The sequence below is a fragment of the Macrobrachium nipponense genome, chromosome 40, assembly GCF_015104395.2.
Source record: "Macrobrachium nipponense isolate FS-2020 chromosome 40, ASM1510439v2, whole genome shotgun sequence".
NCBI lineage: Eukaryota > Metazoa > Arthropoda > Malacostraca > Decapoda > Palaemonidae > Macrobrachium > Macrobrachium nipponense.
Window position 1 is genome coordinate 44716711 of NC_061101.1, and position 19800 is coordinate 44736510.

The following is a 19800-nucleotide window of genomic DNA, read 5'->3' on the forward strand; positions in this document are numbered from 1 at the left end:
CTGCCTCGTCTTCTCCCCAAGACCAGATGTGTCTCATAATTAAACCATTAACCTTTGCCTTGACCTTCCGGCGTTCCTTCTGCATCTCGAGAGAAACGATAGACTAGAGATTACAAGGATTCTGACGAGCAATTTCACTCGTATCTTCCCCTTCTTTGATATTGACTATTCTGATGCGTCTCGGCGTGAGTGATCATCTCGGCTGCTTTTCTGAAGAGGATGGGAATATTCTCTTTTTTTTTCTTTCTTTTGCAGCGGGAGATTCATGGACTAGGTAGGGAGGAGTCTCCCTCATCTTGTTCTTCTCTCTCTCTTTTGGTGGGGGATCGAATGGATTCCTTTGATGTTCGTCTAATTTATCTCTCTCTCTCTCTCTCTCTCTCTCTCTCTCTCCAGCCTTTTTTCCTTAACGTTTGCTTTGAAAGATTGTAGTGTCCTTAGAATTGCTTTCGTGATTATTTTGGTGGGTATCAGAAATTCACTGGGTATTTGAGTGAGTTATTATCCGTTTGGGTATAATACATACATAAATTTTTATATACTGTATACATCTATATATATATATATATATATATATATATATATATTATATATATATATATATATATTATATATATATATATATATATATATATATATATATATATATATGGTACTAATCAAGATGCGAGCAACTGTTTCACAGATATAAATGTGTATATATATATACCGTATATATATATATATAATATATATATTATATTATATATTATATATATCTATATATACATATATAATATTTTATATATATATGTATATATATATATATATATATATTATATATATATATATATATATATATATATATAGAGAGAGAGAGAGAGAGAAGAGAGAGAGAGAGAGAGAGAACCTTTGTGAAATCACTTCATAATAATTATTACCGCACCGTCGCACTGTGAGACACAACCTCCATTGCAATGGGAAAACTGTACACAGTAAACTTAAGCATAAAATCTGTTGTGAAAAGCAAGCAGACAAACCGACCGACAGTAAAAAAACAGACAGCTAAGCAGACAGATGTACAGGGAGACGGTGACAGAGCGATTAATGAAACAAGTCAGATTCAACGTAAACTGACCCATTTTCACGCACCTGCCTCCATATTGTTTGGCCCTAGATACGCCTCTCCATCATCTCCTCTCTCTCTCTCTGTTCGACTCAAAGTTTTACCTCTGCTTCTAATTTTCCCTTGCTTAACAGCTCTCTCTCTCTCTCTCTCTCTCTCTCTCTCTCTCTCTCTCTCTCTCTCTCTCAGTGATTACATTTATTTCATTATAATTCATTACATTTCACAGAAAGATAATTACCGACCCAGTGAATAATTCCTCACTGAGTCAAGATTAATAAGTGGACCTTTTATTCAGATTATTTCGTATAGTGCTTTGTTCAAGTGTTCACGAGTCATATCATCTTTTAACCTAGTTTGTTTTCTATCTCCTAAGCCTGGCCTAGATGGAGGCATTGGGTGGGTGGACATGATGGCCTTCGAATGTTTAGACAATATTTCACCCATTAAGAAGACATTAAGTCTTATTCCGATGTCATTTCAGCAGATAAGACGTAGTTCTGACGTCACTTTGGTGTATAAAAGATATGTATGACGTCATTCTGGTGTATGAAACTTAGCTCTGACGTCATTTAGGTGCAGACAACTTATCTCTAATGTCATTTAGGTGTATAAAGTGTAGTTTTTATTCATCACTTCGGTGTATGAGATTTAGTTCTGAGGTTATTTTGGAGTAGGCTATAAAGTGTAGTTCTGATAATGTTCATATGTATAGATGAAATGCATTATGCATTATATTTTATACAAGTCAGTAGTTGATTAAGAATAAGATACAGGGACATAATATATGTATACACACATACACACACATATATATTATATATGTATATATATACATATATATACGTATATATATATATATATAGGATATATAGATATATATATATATATATAAAATATAATATATATATATATATGTAGAGAGAGAGAGAGAGAGGAGAGAGAGAGAGAGAGAGAGATACATGCAAATCGAATATCTCTGAGTCATACCTTTCTTGGCAAGGAAATTAGTATCGGATAAAAGCTAAATTCACTATGATACACAATATATTTATTTTTCTTAAGCTTCGTTTCCAATTTTTATTCAGTTCATTTTCTAAGTAAAAAAAATCGTTAAGCATGCAGAAAGATCTGGAGAAAATTGATTTTCATACTGTTTTCGTTAATAAATCATCCCTTGTGTCCAATGCAACACTTAGAAATATACTTACGCCAAAATAAATGGAAAAAGCAACAACAGACAATCTAATCAGAACGACATTAATTCATTTGTCCGTCGTACCATATGACTCGTACAATACTTAACTCGCGTACCGTTGGAGTCCATCGACAATGACGTCAAGAAATCGAGCTCAGACCGGTAATGGGACGCGTTCTACCTCGGTCTCTATAATGGAGTTTAATGGATCAGATGGTCAGATGAATGGTTTTTCACATTACTCATCATTCAGAGTTGAAGTTTTATTAAATTTGGGCTTTATTCTTATTTTGCTTCCGTTTGATCGTGAACAGCTTCGCCAATAATCAAGTAATTACTCATATCACTCATGTTACTTTTACACGTGTTATTCTTTCTGGATCTTAATGTTGGATAATGTCGACAATATAATAAATTGAGGTTCGAAACTGACGTCCATAATACTATAATTTCTTAACTAAAGTTTTTAAGTGACTTCATGTTGATGTAGCACTTTCAGTAAACACAGGTACGCACAAACACACACACTCACACAACACTCACTGGTCTACTGCAAGCAAATGAATGCCCAAGTTTTCTTAATTCTTTATACATCGACTTGGACTCAAGTGGCCTTGAATTAATACATTTCCAAGGCATTTCAATACATTATACATACATACATACATACATACATACATACATACATACATACATACATGCGCACAGACATGCAGACATTCATACACGCATATATCTATCAGTCTCTCTATCTGTCTATCAATATATATATATATATATATATATATATGATATATATATAAAAATATATATATATATATGTTTTACATGTTGGTTTTAGATAAAAAATTACAAATTACATACAGGAATGAAAAATGAATATAGAAATCTAAATACGGAGTACAAATATATGTATATATTTATAGCATGCATAAAGGTACAAGAGATAATTTCTGTTTTATACTAAATGTGTATGATTTAATTTGAGTGTGTGTGTGTGTGTGTGTGTGTCCAAAATGGTCTACGTTGGTTAACGGTTGCTGATTCGTGTTGGGCGGGGTCTCAGCGACCTGAGTAAGGATGTTACTTGACTTTCGCTGACGCAGGGTCTTCTCATGCCTTCCAAGGGGCGCGATGTTCTCGGTGGATTGGGGCGCGCTGTCTGGTCCCTGTTGGCTTGGGTATTCCTTCTTCTGCTGGAGGGGAGTATATGGTCCGATTCTTGTTGGACGTTCAAGGTCGGCTTCTGAATAGCGATGCTCACTGCTTCCGTTATTAGAGGCGACCGTAGTTGTCTTCTCTGTGTACGACCTGGGTGCCTTCTATGAGCTCTTGTAGAGATGGCTTCCTGTCGTGAACATCTATGTAATGTTGATGGATGGCCCCTTGATTTCTATGAGCCAGCAGACGTCTGCTGGCTCATAGAAATCAAGGGGCCATCCATCAACATTACATAGATGTTCACGACAGGAAGCCATCTCTACAAGAGCTCATAGAAGGCACCCAGGTCGTACACAGAGAAGACAACTACGGTCGCCTCTTAATAACGGAAGCAGTGAGCATCGCTATTCAGAAGCCGACCTTGAACGTCCAACAAGAATCGGACCATATATCCCCTCCAGCAGAAGAAGGAATACCAAGCCAACAGGGACCAGACAGCGCGCCCCAATCCACCGAGAACATCGCGCCCCTTGGAAGGCATGAGAAGACCCAGCGTCAGCGAAAGTCAAGTAACATCCTTACTCAGGTCGCTGAGACCCCGCCCAACACGAATCAGCAACCGTTACCAACGTAGACCATTTTGGACACACACACACACACACACACACTCAAAATTTAAATCATACACATTTATGTATAAACAGAAATTATCTCTTGTACCTTTATGCATGCTATAAAATATATACATATATTTGTACTCCCGTATATATATTATATTATTAATATAATAATATATATATATATATTTTATATATATATATATACAAATTATCAGATTATTATTATATATATATATATATATATAGTCATAAATATATAATATATTATGTAAAGTTATTCCATATACATATATGGTATATATATATATATATATATAATATATATATAATATATATATATTATATGATATAAATATTTATATTATGAGTTTTAGGAATACAAATGGTATAACTGAATCACGAAAGTTTGGTAACTTCATTTATATATGTATATATATGTATACACACACACACACACGCACACACACACACACACATATATATATATATATATATATAGTATATATAAAATATATATATATATATATATATATATATATATATGTATATATATAAATATATATATATATATATATATATATATATATATATATATATATATATATACATAGAGAGAGAGAAGAGAGAGAGAGAGGAGAGAGAGAGAGACGAGAGAGAGAGAGAGAGGTGAGAGAGGCAGTGCATTGTCGTAAACATTCATTGACCATTATTTTTGTTGGAATGCACTGCCTTCATGCTTAATAGAATTATGCTTTTATAAATGAAAAGCAAACAAATAAAATACAAATGTATAATCTAGACACGAAAAGAATTCCCTAAGTGGCAATTTAGCATATTGGCTGCTTAACGTCAAAGGGAACGAGATGCCAACTAGTTTTTAGCGTCAATCATGACAAATGCAGGACATTAGTTATTTTGCAAGCGAGTTGTAATTCTAGAACTCCCGGTGCAGCATTCATCTTCGTCATTTGGTAAGCGGAAACAACAATATGTATCGAATGATCATATGATGGAAATATATATACAATTATTATTTCTTGCAGTTACATGATTTCTTTCTTTAGTTAAGAAAACTATGATTGTTACTTCGGTTTTCAATATATATATATATATATATAATAGTATATTCTATATATATATATATATATATATATATATATATATACACACATAACGGAGTTTCAGGGTCGACTTATTAATTACTTATCAGTTATAATTCCCATTCTGTATGATTTATCGGAGGTAGAGCTAACTGGATATTAGATGACATTTTGTGGTTTAATGCTGTGAATCAAATATGTGACTGTTATGTGATAAAGATGCATAAACATATGTGTATAATATATATATATATATATATATATATATATATATATATATATGTATATATATATATATATATATATATATATATATATATATATATATATATATATATATATATATATATATATATATATATATATATAATATATATATATATATATATATAAATAACAACTCACACACTCATGAATATATATATATATATTATATATATATATATATATATATTATATATATAATATATAGATATATATATATATATATATATAATATACATATATATATCACTCCCCTATTTTGGGCGCTCACCCTCCGCGGCGCCGGTAAAGCGTGAAATAAGGAATTTAGGACGAGGATTCGGCGTCAAGAAAAGTGTTGATGGGAGGACGGGTATTTTAAACCGTGATAAATCCCTTCGCTTACTTGACACCCATCGCATTCCTCCCAGTACTCCCCCATCCCCCCCCCTACTTCTTCGCCACCCCCATCCCAGCCATTCTCCGTCCTCTTCCATTCCTCTTTCTACATTCCCTTTCAGAGTCTAATAATTCCTGGTAGGCATTCAGCTGTTCCTCCGTCAAAAGAAAAAAGCTGATCTCTCTCTCTCTCTCTCTGGGGATAAGAAGTTTCGTTTTTATTTACTAATTTTCAACAGAGGCCATTCTCTATATGTTTGTTCTCTCTCTCTCTCTCTCATCTCTCTCTCTCTCCTCTCTATCTCCTCTCTCTCTCTCTATCTTCTCCTTCTCTCTCTCTCTCTTTCTCTCTCTCTCTCTCTTTCTCCCCGATGGGGAAGCTGTTTTATGCATTTTTATCTAGTGATGAATAATAATAAATTAATTTTGGTTATTTACTAATTTCCATGTGATGGACACTCCTCTGTTTTGTCTGTCTGAGGGGGAAAACTATTTCAATCGGGAATTTTTTTACTTTATAGTGAAGAATATTGTTTTTATTTAATATTTTTCACATAATGGAAATTCTCTAGATTGTGGTCATGAAATGCGTAGATTAGTCTGACTTTAATGCTGCTTTTGACCGCGTTAATCACGGAGGCCTTGTTTTCAAAGTTAGATAGTTAGGGATAAGTGTGCCTTCACTCTGTAGTATTACTGAATTTTCTTAACTAACAGATTGCAAAGAGTAGACATTGATGGGTATTACTGTGAATCAGGAATGTAATAGCTGGAGTCTTATGCTAGTGTTCTTGGTCTACTATTATATATGTATATATATATATAGATATATATATATATATATATATATATATATATATATATATATATATATATATATATATAATATCTACCCATGAGATCGATTGACCATGAAAACAAGCTTGTTGCTTATGTAGATGATGCTACTCTGCGGTCACCTTACCTCCTGTGAAAAGATGAAGTCAAAGATTAGAAAACAAATTGGATTGGCATTAGGAACAGGGTAAAGCATTCAACCCCATTCAGGCGATGATGCAAATCATTTTGAATTCTAGGTGTAGTTTTTTTTTTTGTGAATTTACTTTTGAGAAAGCCATCCATTTGGTTTACTGGGAGTCTTTCTAGACTTTTGGTGACCTGCCAATTTGCAGGAAATATTTCCATTCTATTATTCTGCCATGTTTGAATATGGCTCCCCTTTCTTGTCTTCAACGCTGACTTTCATCTTAGATTAAGAACTAAAAACTTTATTTCTGTTGCAGATCCTATCCTGCATCTCTACACTTCTCTCTAGCATCAGGCTTCATGAAACTGCACAATCCCGACCGTCTTTTAAATTCAGTCTCATTTTTTAGCTAATTGGTAATAGAAGTTCTCATGTGTTTTTCTTTGCTACTTGGCTGATTTAGCTTTGCTATTTCTTTTCTTAGTTATTGTTTACCTTCATATTTCTTATTCCGTACCGGGCTTCCGTCCCCATACCGGGTCACTTATGATCCATTAATATTTTTTAGTTTACCGACCAGGATTGCAGCTTAACAGTCACGTATTGAGTTTGTATTCAACGCTCGTGCTTACACACACAAAGCACACACAGTATACACACACATACATCATATACGTACATACATACACACACACATACATATATATATTTATATATATATATATATATATTTTATGTATATGTATATATATATATGTATATATATGTTATATATATATATATATATATATATATATATATATATAATATATATATATAAGCATACAGCAGGGTCCACCAATCTCATCAAATAGGTCAAAGTGTATTCACATGATACGTTTTCGCACATGTTCTCCTGTGCATCTTCAGTCTGTAAAAAATAACATAAGAATTGTTAAAATTTAAACAAAATATAAAATTTTAAAAATAAAGTTAAGAGAGAGAAAAATAATTTACCTATAAAAATTAATATAACAAAATAAAAGGATTACAGTAAAAAATACCCAGTTCTCACCAAACCACTCAAAGGAGAAGGAGAAGAACGAATGACTGAAGTCGTAGGTTGGTGCTAAATCTTGGTCATTCGTTCTTCTCCTTCTCCTTCTCCTTTGGGCGGTTTGGTGAGAACTGGGTCTTTTTTACTGTAATCCTGTTAAGTTATATTAATTTTTATAAATAAATTTTTTCTCTCTCTTAACTTATTTAAAATATATATTTTCTAATTTTAACAATTCTTTTATTTTTATAGACTGAAGATGCACAGAGAACGTGTGCGAAACGTATCATGTGAATAAACTTTGGCCTATTTGATGTGCTTTGTGGACCCTGCTGTATGCTTTTATATATCTTCACCTGGAATCCGTATGTGATGATTCTACGAACAAAGTTTCAGCCACGAAGGAAAAGATGAAACCCTAGAAATATTAAGTATTCTTCCGTTTTATTTACCTTATTGCTAAGAACATGCTGTGATTATGTCTTGGTAATAAGACGAAAGTACTTAGCATCTCCAGTGTTTTCAATTTTTTCTTCGTGGCTGTAACTTCGTTCATATATATATATGTATATATTAATATATATATATATATATATATATATATATATATATATATATATATATATATATATATATATCACCATTAAATTAATTTCCCTATGAGAATGCCCCGTATGGGGGTAGTGCCATCAGTGCACCTTACACGGTGCACTGTAGGCATTACTTAAGGTTCTTTGCAGCGTGCCTTCGGCCCCTAGCTGCAAGCACTTTCGTTCCTTTTACTGCGCCTCCTTTCATATTTTCTTTCTCCAATCGTACTTTCCACTCTCTCCTAACAATTGATTCATAGTGCAACTGCTTTGGGGTTTTTCTCCTGTTACACATTTCAAACCATTTACTTTCAGTTTCCCTTTCAGCGCTGAATGACCTCATAGGTCCTAGTGCTTGGCCTTTGGCCTAAATTCTATATTCCATTCCACTTCGGTGAGAATGATTATCTCTATAATTATCTCTTAGAACCAGCTTCCTTCTCAACATTGATCTTGATGGTGGATTTCAGTCGTTTAGGAAGCGGAATCCAATACGAGGAGTAAGGGAGGAAGTATTTCAGCTATTTTAATTATACTCTATTAAGAAAACGTTCTTGTAGGAAAGCATTATGCATAGTTTTCGTTTTTGTAAGGTTAATCAAATAAAAAAAAACATGTTTTTGGGCGGATGAGAAAGGCAAGAAAGGTTGGTATGCAAACGAAAACGACAAAAGAAAACCTTCAGTATAAAAACAGCCAAATCATGACATTAAAATAATTCTGTAGTTTTTGATGTAAATCATCTTTGTTGCAAATGTAAAAGGGTTTGTTTTGTTTATTATCACTAGAAAAATAGCATTCATTTATTTGCTTGATAATGTAACAGAGGCAAGTAAATCCCACCACAGGAATTGCCCCCCCACAAAAAAAAAAAAAAAAATCCTAAATCGTAGGATGAATGGTCGGAAATTCAGATGGGCCATACCTATGTAGAGAATGGAATGGTGGCTTACACTTTACGGAAAATGTTATTTTTCTTGGTTAATATTACAAGAAAAGCGATTATTCCTTTGGTTTAAGTAATGCTAATGTATTTTTCCAATACGGATGAAAACACCTATGTTAAATATTATTTCATTACGTCGGTTCACTGTTGACAAAAACAAGAGCAAGGCATTAACTGTACATATTCATTGGGCAGTAACAGAGATAAATATGCCTATTTAGGCTGCTAATTCAGTTTATTTTATTTGATAATTTTTTTTTTTATATTTCGAGAGGGATAAAGAAAATCAAACTATGAATTAAAGCATATTTGGATCATGATTCAGTAATTACTTCAGTTGAAAGTATACGTGTCAAGGCCGTAATACAGGTTTTGAGAGAGAGAGAGAGAGAGAGAGAGAGAGAGAGAGAGAGAGAGAGAGAGAGAGAGAACCACTTTGAAATCAACAGCATTCTTTTAAGATGAACTTAAAAATGATCCATTTCTCTCCCAGTTAGTGTTCCATGTCGAAAAGCGATAGCAGTCCGATAAAATATACTTAAATATAAGCTATGTCTCTAATGCTGACTGCTGTACAATAAAAAGTCTGGGCCTGTCGTCCAAGCCTTTTTGAAATACGTGTTTAACAAGCCTTACTACTGCTTTGCACAAACATTTGAGCGTATTCTTGACACAAACAGCGATGACTGATTTGTCCATCAGAATGGCGAGAGAGAACGGATGAAGAGTTGCCAAATGACGTCACAGGAAAAGGTCTGCTCGTGGGGGTGGGAGGAATGGGTGGGAGGGGGACAACCCCTTTGATAGCCGTGTGTTCCAAAAACGCTTTGAGACATTCTACCCTCATTTTTTATTTATAGGCTGTCATGTTCTTGACATACCATGAGATGATACCTTAAGTCAGCATTATATTGACCGATTGGTGATAAGCTGGCAATAATAGGAAGGCGATTTATATGGCAGTTGGTAATTCAGGAGATGCGAGATATCAGTTGTTACAATTTCTAAGATTACATCTTCATTCACAAGAATATTTGTAACGAGAACCAATAGTAAAGTAAGGAAAATGTATCTTTGTTGATAATGAAGAACTATCACGTTACCTGTAATTCAGGTATTTGTGTGACAATTGTACCTATCCTGATTAAAAGCAATTTTTAATGTCTTAATCTGCAGTACAAGTCTGAAACGTGTACCTAATGGCATAATCTATATACCTAACCTCAAAATTAATTCAAGTTTATGATAATTTTTTATGATTTTTTTAATCATTGATTATCAATATTTTTTCTTTTCCAGGAGATGATTATTGTCGACGAGCGGGAACCGGTTGGGGGTAAGTAATTCCAATATTTTTAAGTAAGTTTAAACAATTTTACATAGCTTTAGAAGTTGTCTCACAAGGGGATATGTATTTAAACACATATTAGTCCAGTAGCTGGGCCACTTTTCTTTTCCATCAAAAGTTCCGGGTAAGGTTGCGAAGTTATGGAATGAGGAAATGAGTGGGGAGTGGTTGGTGTTTGCAGATGACATTAGTAATTAGGATTAGCGAAGAGAAAGTGCATTAAGTAGCATAACAGTTTTCAAGAGAATGCAAGAGGAAAATGTTGAGAATAAATGTGAGCAATGGCAATATCGTAAAGATAAATGATAGCTAGGTAGATGAAGTAATGAATGTCAGTATGAATGGCAGGAGAATGGAAGCAGATTATTTGTTTAAGTCTTAAACTCGGGAGCAAATGCGAAGATGATGGAAGGATGAGAGACGAATGGAAATACCGAATTGTTAATGAAAGAAAGATAGCGGGGTGTGTGCACAAGATGTGTCAAAAGACTTGAATTGTCCATAAAATGAAGAAGATTGGCAAATGTGGAGGGATTGTTGTCCCTGAGATAGATACGTGGATTAAGAATAGAAATGAAAAGATAAGACGAAATTGAAATATTATTGAATGAGAGGGCTAGTAGAAATGTGGCGTACTCAGGAGTGGCAAAAAGGTTAGCATTGGTTAAAGGAGGGATCAAAGCTCTGTGCGATGGTTTGGCGATGTGACAAGAATGGAAGACAAATAGGTTGACAGAGAGAGTATATACATCAGAATTTTTGAGGGAAAGGAGGACCCAGAAAGCACTGGATAGATGTAAGAGAAAGGCACTGGAAAGAGAGGGCCTTAGTATCCAGGAAGCAAGGAAATGTGTGCAATGCACGATACCGATAATGGCATAGTGTGTAGAGGGTTTGACGTGCAGATGGGGACACTTGCACAGGTGCATGAGGTGGCTCATATATATTATATATATATATATATAATCATATATGAATAATTATCACATCGAACCGTGATTCCTTTATATATCATTCGAGCTACAAATGTCCTTTAATATCTAAATTCACTCTATCTTGGAATTGATATATTTTAATATGTACCGAAGGGGAATTTTTCAGTTGATAATAATTTCGTCCCATATGGGATCGAACCACCGTCCAAGTGGACGGGAACGAAATCAGGACCCAGTGACGCTATCAAGTCAGCTAACAGAGCGTCTCTATTAGCTGACTGATAGCGTCACTGGGTCCTGATTTCGTTCCCGTCCACTTGGACGGTGGTTCGATCTCATGTGGGGACGAAATTATTATCAACTAAAAAATTCCCCTTCGGTACATATATGAAAATATATCCAATTCCGAGGTAGTGTGAATTTAGATATTAAAGGACATTTGTAGCTCGAATGATATTAATATATATATATATGATATTTATAATATATATATATATATATATATATAAATATATATCTATATATATATATATATACTATATAAGATATATATATTCGTGTCTTAATATGTAACAACGATAGTCTCTGGGCCGTCGTCCAGCCTGGGATATAACTGCACAGATTGAAAGCGCCTCATCCCATGCTCCTGGACGGTACGTAACGTCCTCAGTGACTAAACCTATCATCTCGACCCTCTCTTATAAATGCAACCACTTCTGAAGGCGTGGTTTTATTAGCGTATGAGTGAACATCTCGCACATGCCACCTTATTATACTATATATATTTAAAGACGTTTCTCTGTGACGCCACGGTAATTTCCAAGCATTTAATCTGTCCATACGAGGTCAAACCCTCTTGCTCTGGGTATTAATAGCCGGTCATAATTCCTCTTGGGCATTAAGCCTTGGCTAGTCAAAGCAAACAGGTGCAGGGTATCTGGCTGTTGCAGTTGCTACTCAATTTTTTGGGCTCATTCATTTTTATCTGGGCTCCAATTTATTTGTTTTGTAACTGCTGGATGCTGTATATTCCTCCGGTGTTTTCTTTTCATTTGCTACGTTGTTCCCTCTTTAGTCAGTTTTAGTCGTCTGTATTGTAAATTGATTCAGGAAGGACCTGCATTCAATTTATTGTAAATTTTTGCAAATTCTTTGCTTTAAGTAAGCACCGCTCAGATGTGATTTATTATTATCCTGTCTTTTGTCTGTTTCTAATGTATAAACCTTCAAGGTTTTATTTGAAGATTTTCTGAAGTTTAACAATTGATTGACTTTTTTAACATTTTTTTTTCGATTTCTAACTACTTTAAATCTTCTCTTTTACGTCTTTGTATTTTGATCTACTCGTTACGTTATAATCGCTCTTATGCAGCTTTTGCAAAAGCTTCTTTGTTAGTCCTTATCTTCAACTCCTAAAGTGTCACAAACTCAGTTTCTACTTCCATCCTAAATAAATTCTTTGCTTGTGTTTCCAAAATTCAGTCATTCTGTTTGCTTATTCGCCTTCCCTTCTGGCTAACCTGCACCTCTATAGACAGCCCAGAACGCTAAAGAAAAAAGAAAGAAAAAAAAAGCAAGGTGTGCTCCGACCTGCAGGTTTTCTCTTCACATATGAATTGTAAACATTATATTCCTCAATTTTAATTAACGTAAATTAAACGTTTCCCTTCTGGCTAACCTGCACCTCTATAGACAGAATAGGGAACGCTTAAATTAAAAAAAAAAAAAAAAAAAAGCAAGGCGTGCTCCGACCTCCAGGTTTTTCTCCTCACATATGAATTGTAAACATTATATTCTTCACTTTTAACTTAAATTAAAACGTGCTAAAATCTATGTTAAGTAGAGCCTTGTTTCATCAAATAGCGTATTAGAAATAATTTTTGGTACTGCTTAACATGCACATTATTTATTTTTCACATTTTCGTTCTAATAAGTAAACCATAGATATCCTATTCTAAAATTCCTGTATCTCTAACTCAATTAGAAAACACGTTTTTCAGACCTATTCAGATTCTTGCAAACATCCCTCCCCCCCCACCCCCCCAACAACAACAACAACAACAACAACAACAACAAATTAGTTGGTAGGCTTATTCCCAGAGTAAGCTAAAATACGGGATTCTTCAGTGTAGATATTCTATTATGATGGAAGTTTCAACTGAACAACCCTGCAGTGAGGTCATCCGATTTATGGATAGATAGGCAAATGAAGGGATGCATAGAAAGGAAGGAGAGTGAAAGAAATCAGCAATAAACAGAGAAACGGATAAACCAGCAGACAGACAGATGTATCTGTGCCTGTATCTATCTGTTTGTTGACATATTTAATTGTCTGTACACAATCATTCACACGTGCGCGTGCATAACATACACACACACACACACACACGCATATATATATATATATATATATATATATATATATATATATATATATATATATATATATATGTGTGTATATAATATATATATATACTATATTATATATATATATATATATATGCACATATTTTTTGTATGCATGTATGTATGTATGTATGCATGTATATATGGCTGAATCTCGAAGAGAGAGAGAGAGAGAGAGAGAGAGAGAGAGAGAGAGAGAGAGATCCTTGGCGTGCCTGATCACAGAATCGCACGTTCCACAACATCGGGAGACCGCCCGTAAAATACTAATATCGGAATACCTGATCTTTAATAACTTCTGCCCAAGCACGCAAGCAAATATTTCTATGACCGTGCTCAGGCAACTCCGTTTGGGTATTGCTGGCACGCGAGGGTACAATGCCAAGTTCTATTTATGTTTCTGTGAGAAATTACAAGACTTCCCTTTCATTATCTCTTTTGGGGTTTTTATTCTACCTCTCTCTCTCTCTCTCTCTCTCTCTCTCTCTCTCTCTCTCTCTCTCTCTCTCTCTCTCTCTCTCTCTCTCTCTCTTCTTTATATTCCCCTTTCAATTGTTTCTTATTTTTATTTTATTCTTGAATAAATTTCTCGTGTAATTTTTCTTTCCTTCTTTGACATCTCTAAAGTGTATTTTGTTTCGATAAATTTTTATTTCTTAACTTCATTAATGTTAGAGGCAAGGTTATTTTGACCCTGTTTCTAATATTCATTAGTATTAAGTTCATTAATGTTATTTAGAATGGTTACTTTTACCCTGCTTCTGATATACATTCATAACTTGGCTTTCCTTCGTCATTTTGTATTTTATTTCTTGTCGCCGTTTAAATGTTCCAGCATTGATTTCTTCTTGTTATGTTCATCTATATTTTTCCTTATACTTATTACTCACCATTTGTTTCTCTCTCCTTTTTCTTTGTCCTGTCTTCCCTCTTCATCTTCATCTTCATCTTCCATAATCCTTTTCATTACGAAATTTCCCTTCGCTATAAAGCTGTGGAACGTTCTTCTTGGAGACGTTCTTTTTGAATTTAATGTCACTTCAGACAGCCAGTTCTTAAGCCTGGTGTGACCTTCTGGATTCGTCCTACCAACTGAAGCACCTCAACTAACATCATAATTATTCATAAACATATCTGACGCGTGTGTAGGTTTTTTTTATTTATATTCTTTTACTAGGTTCACATTATATTCTGAAAATACGTAAACCATAAAGTCTCCTATTGATTAACTATTACTGCTGCTAGTGCTTTGCTACTGTTACTGCTATTAAACTTCCAAATACTTATACTACTGTTAATGTTGCTATTATTATTGATATTGAATAATAAAAAGACCACTAAAGTCACTATTTTTATTTTTTTGTGATTTTGTGAAATACTTTAATTCCTTTTCAGTTAAAGTTATTTCTAGATTAAAAGGTTTTGTACAAGCACATACATATAAACACCAGTAAGATTATATATATATATATATATATATATATATATATATAGTATTATACATATATATATATATATATATAATATATATATATATATATATATATATATATATATATATATATATATATATATATATATATATATATATATGTATATATATAACTCTATTCAGTTTTTTATCCTCTTATGAAACTTTAAATATTTTGCCGATCTTCGATATTATGCAAGTTTACGTAAAAAGAAACTGAATCAGTCGGGCCTTTTTAAGGTGCCTCAGTGAGGGGAAACTCACTCATCCAATATTGGGATATGAAAGATATGTCAAGAATGAGGCTAAATCCATCTTGAAACCGAAGCTAAGTTTACTTACTCATTCCTGCGTCTTTAATATTCGGTGGGAGTATTTTTGGGGCTGTATTCTCATATCGTGACTAATGTTATCTCTGAGGGAGCGAGAACCATAACTATCTCGCCCTGACTCAGTAAATTTATGGAGAACTAACGATCTCTCTCTCTCTCTCCCTCTCTCTCTCTCTCTCTGTGTATATATATACATACGTATATATATACATACTATATATATATATATTATTTTATATTATGATATATATATATATCTCTCTCTCTCTCTCTCTCTCTCTCTCTCTCTCTCTCTCTCTCTCTCTCTCTCTCTCTATATAGATATATATATATATATATATAGTATATATATATATATATATATAATATATATATATAATATATATATATATATTATATATATATTTACGACAAAGAAAGAAGAAAGGAATCCTCGCTATTGATATTTGCTTTCCTTTGAAACTGCTAGTCTTCGAGACTACCCTTTAAAGGAAAAATGCTCTTGAATAAAAGGATAATTAGCAACATTAATTAATCAGCATTAAATGGCGCAGGAAAAAGTCAAGGGAATGAAGTGCCGATTAGCGAATGAGCATTAGTCCTACTCACGCCATTTACTGATCTATAGCGTGGACCACTACTTTTCACTATTAGTACCATGCATCCCCCTGCTCGTCATCACTAATTTTATGTCCTCTCCGTCTATTCATCACGAGATTTAGGTATCCGATACATAACGAATTTCCCAGAGGTTGCCTTTCCATCGTAGCTCTGGGCTCTCGATCCTTCCCATTGCCTCTCAATGCAGTGCTTTGCATCTTCAGTTCCAAGTGGAGGTAGACTCACCATCTCGAGGTTTAGGTTGATTTAAGTTCAGTTGTCTTTTCAAAAGAGACCCTGAAACGTCTCTGCACCTTTGGCCTTCGGGGTTTTATGAAATTAATCATAAATTCTTCATTTTGCTTTGAAATTACGAGGTAAATGTGATTTTCAATTGTAGTATATTCACAGTAGAAGTTGTGAATTAAAAAATAAAGTGTGTTTTCCAAAATATTTAATTTGGGCTGGATATCATAATTATGATGCATAACCGTAATAGTTTAGGTAGTATCTGTAATAACTACAACAGCAGTTACGATGACAGTGATTATGATTAATCATCAATAAGTATATTAATTAGATACATACAAAACAACGCACCAGAATTAATTGAACGGACCAAAAGTCAAGTTATAGTTTCTTTCTATGAGAAAATACACAAAATTTAAAATATGGGACTGACGCGCATTCAGAGAGAGAGAGAGAGAGAGAGAGAGAGAGAGAGAGAACGCAATGATGAATTCTCTTTAATATGTGAAACAAATGCAGAAGAGAGAGAGAGAGGAGAGAGAGAAGAGAGGTCAGAGAGAGAGAGAGAGAGAGAGAGAGAGAGAGAGAGAGAGAGAGAGAACGCAATAATGGATTCTTTTCAATACGTGAAGCAAATGCAGAAGAAGAGAGAGAGATCAATGAGAACAAATACCCTATTAAATAAATGAAGGAAATAGAGAGAGAAGAGAGAGAGAGAAACAGAGGAGAGAATTAGAGAGGAGAGACAAGAGACGAGAGAGAGATGAGGAGATGAGAACCCTAACCCCAAAGGCAATTCAAGGTGAAATAAGGCAAAATGCGAGAGACATTACTATCCCATTAGTCCGGCCAACCGAGAAACATTAAAAGGAGCTATATATAAAGGAAGGCGAACTTAAGCTCCTGCTTCATGGCTTTCAGCTCAGTGACGGCTCAGATGCAGGTGCGGTAGACGTCTTGCGCTGTCGCATCGTAAATCCGCTGGATATGCTCCATATTGGCGAAAACTTACTGCTTTCCTCGTGGATTAGAATGCGAGTGAAGTAGTGTATATATATACATATACGTATATATATATATATATATTATATATATATATATATATATATATATATATGATATTATATATATATATACATTTATAATGAAAATTTACTTTACTGGGAGAAGGTTAAAGACCCACTGCCACTCGCCATGCTCGATATTTACTTCAAATAAAAGTTTTCTTTTGATTGAGAGGACCAACGCAATGGAATGATTATCACCCATTCGTCTTAAGCAGACATGATGGGAAACTGTCTGGGAAAACTGGAGCTGGTAGAAATGCCAAAGTTTGGCTGACGTTCTGAAAAGCATTTGTCGGAAGTGATAGGTGATTACGAGATCGCTATTTATTCGATTCTTCTGAGGAGTATAGATGATGTAATGAGAGAGGACTATATATACCTTAATAAATAAAAATTTGGTAACGTTTTATATATAATATATGTATATATATAATATATATATATATATATAGTATATATATATATATATTATATATAATGTATATATATATATATATATATATATATATATATATATATATATATATATATAGTCAAAATAATTAGAATTCCTAAGAGCGTAACAGATGGCTTTGTATACATGTGTGTGCGAATGAGAGAGAGAGAGAGAGAGAGAGAGAGAGAGAGAGAGAGAGAGAGAGAGAGAGGGGGGGGGGGGGGGGGCGGCATACGTATATCTGTCGACTGCATCAAATTGAACGGTTATTATTTTCCCCGTCTAACCTACTTTCGTAAGATGACGGGATGAGGTCAGCTGTCCTTTTCAATCTATCTCAGCTTCTGCGAGATATGACGGTTTATAAACAAAGAGATCCGTTCGTATAAACAACAAACGGAAGGAAAGAAAAACAGCATTTTTTGTAAGTGCAACGGAAGTTTTTGCTCCAGATAACGGGGTAACATAAATGCAACAGACGTTGTTGCTACAGATAACGGGTGATGTTGTAAGGGAGTTGTTGCTCCGGAATACCGGGTGATGTAATCGAAACGGAAGTTGTTGCTCCACATAAAGGGGTGACATAAATGGAACAGAAGTTGTTGCTACAGATAAGTTGGTGATGGTGTAAGGGAGTTGTTGCTCCAGATTACCGGGTGATGTTGTAAGCGAAACGGAAGTTGTTGCTCCAGATATCGGGGTGATGATGTAAGTGCAACGGAAGATGTTGCTCCAGACAATGGGGCGATGTAATTGCAACAGAAGTTGTGCTCCAGATCTCGAGGTGTTGTTGAAAGTGCTACCGAAGCTTTTCCTCCAGATATCTGGATGATGACATAAATGCACCAGAAGTTGTTGCTACAGATTGGGACGTTGTCAGTACAACGGAAGTTGTTGCTCCAGATATTTCGATGTTGTGAGTACAACGGAAGTTGTTGCTCCAGATATCAAGGTGCTGTTGTAAGTGAAAAAGTTGTTGCTCAAGTTATGTGGATGATGTTGCAAAGATTTTGTGTAAAGGAATATAATGAAATAGTCTTTTGAAGATTTATTTTTGTATGTACGAGATTTTGAGAAATTTGCATTTTTCGTGCACGCTTTAGTTCACTTTGTCAATAGGTCTTCTTAACAGTGAACTTACTTTAATAGATTATTTATCTCACTTTATTTAAGAAATGAAATTTCGCGATTATGATAACTAAATTCTCTTTTGAAATTTACTTCTATTTATTGTAATTATCATTCCAATTTTTTTATATTAAATTAGGTCTCAATGATAATAGTTGAAGTCTTGCCAGTTTGCAACAGTATATGAATATTCATCTCATATCTAATAACCAATATATCAGTCAATGCTCCCTCTAAGGAAAACATAACGTTTTGTCACTGCAGTTATCAAATGTAGAATTGGGCATATATTGCATAATAAAACGTCGTACATGCTTAGTGGATGCAGATCAACTAGTGCACGTTTCGCAAACACAAATAATCAATACTCATGTTTTGTAACCAGTGTTGGCTTCTCGTTGCCACTTTTGGCGGCAAGATGCCAAAAGAAGCCAGGAAATCCGCTTATGCAATAGCGCCTGAA

At 34.1% G+C, this 19800-nt stretch overlaps 1 protein-coding gene across 4 annotated transcripts in view; it reads left to right on the forward strand.

The window, feature by feature from the left end:
* Positions 1 to 19800, forward strand: part of LOC135212128 (uncharacterized) — a 121524-nt gene that overhangs the window by 72047 nt on the left and 29677 nt on the right. For all 4 annotated transcript variants that reach the window (XM_064245528.1, XM_064245531.1, XM_064245530.1 and 1 more), the window contains one exon: positions 10665 to 10701. In XM_064245528.1, coding sequence (XP_064101598.1) covers positions 10665 to 10701 — 37 coding nt within the window. The remainder of the gene's footprint in view (positions 1 to 10664; positions 10702 to 19800) is intronic.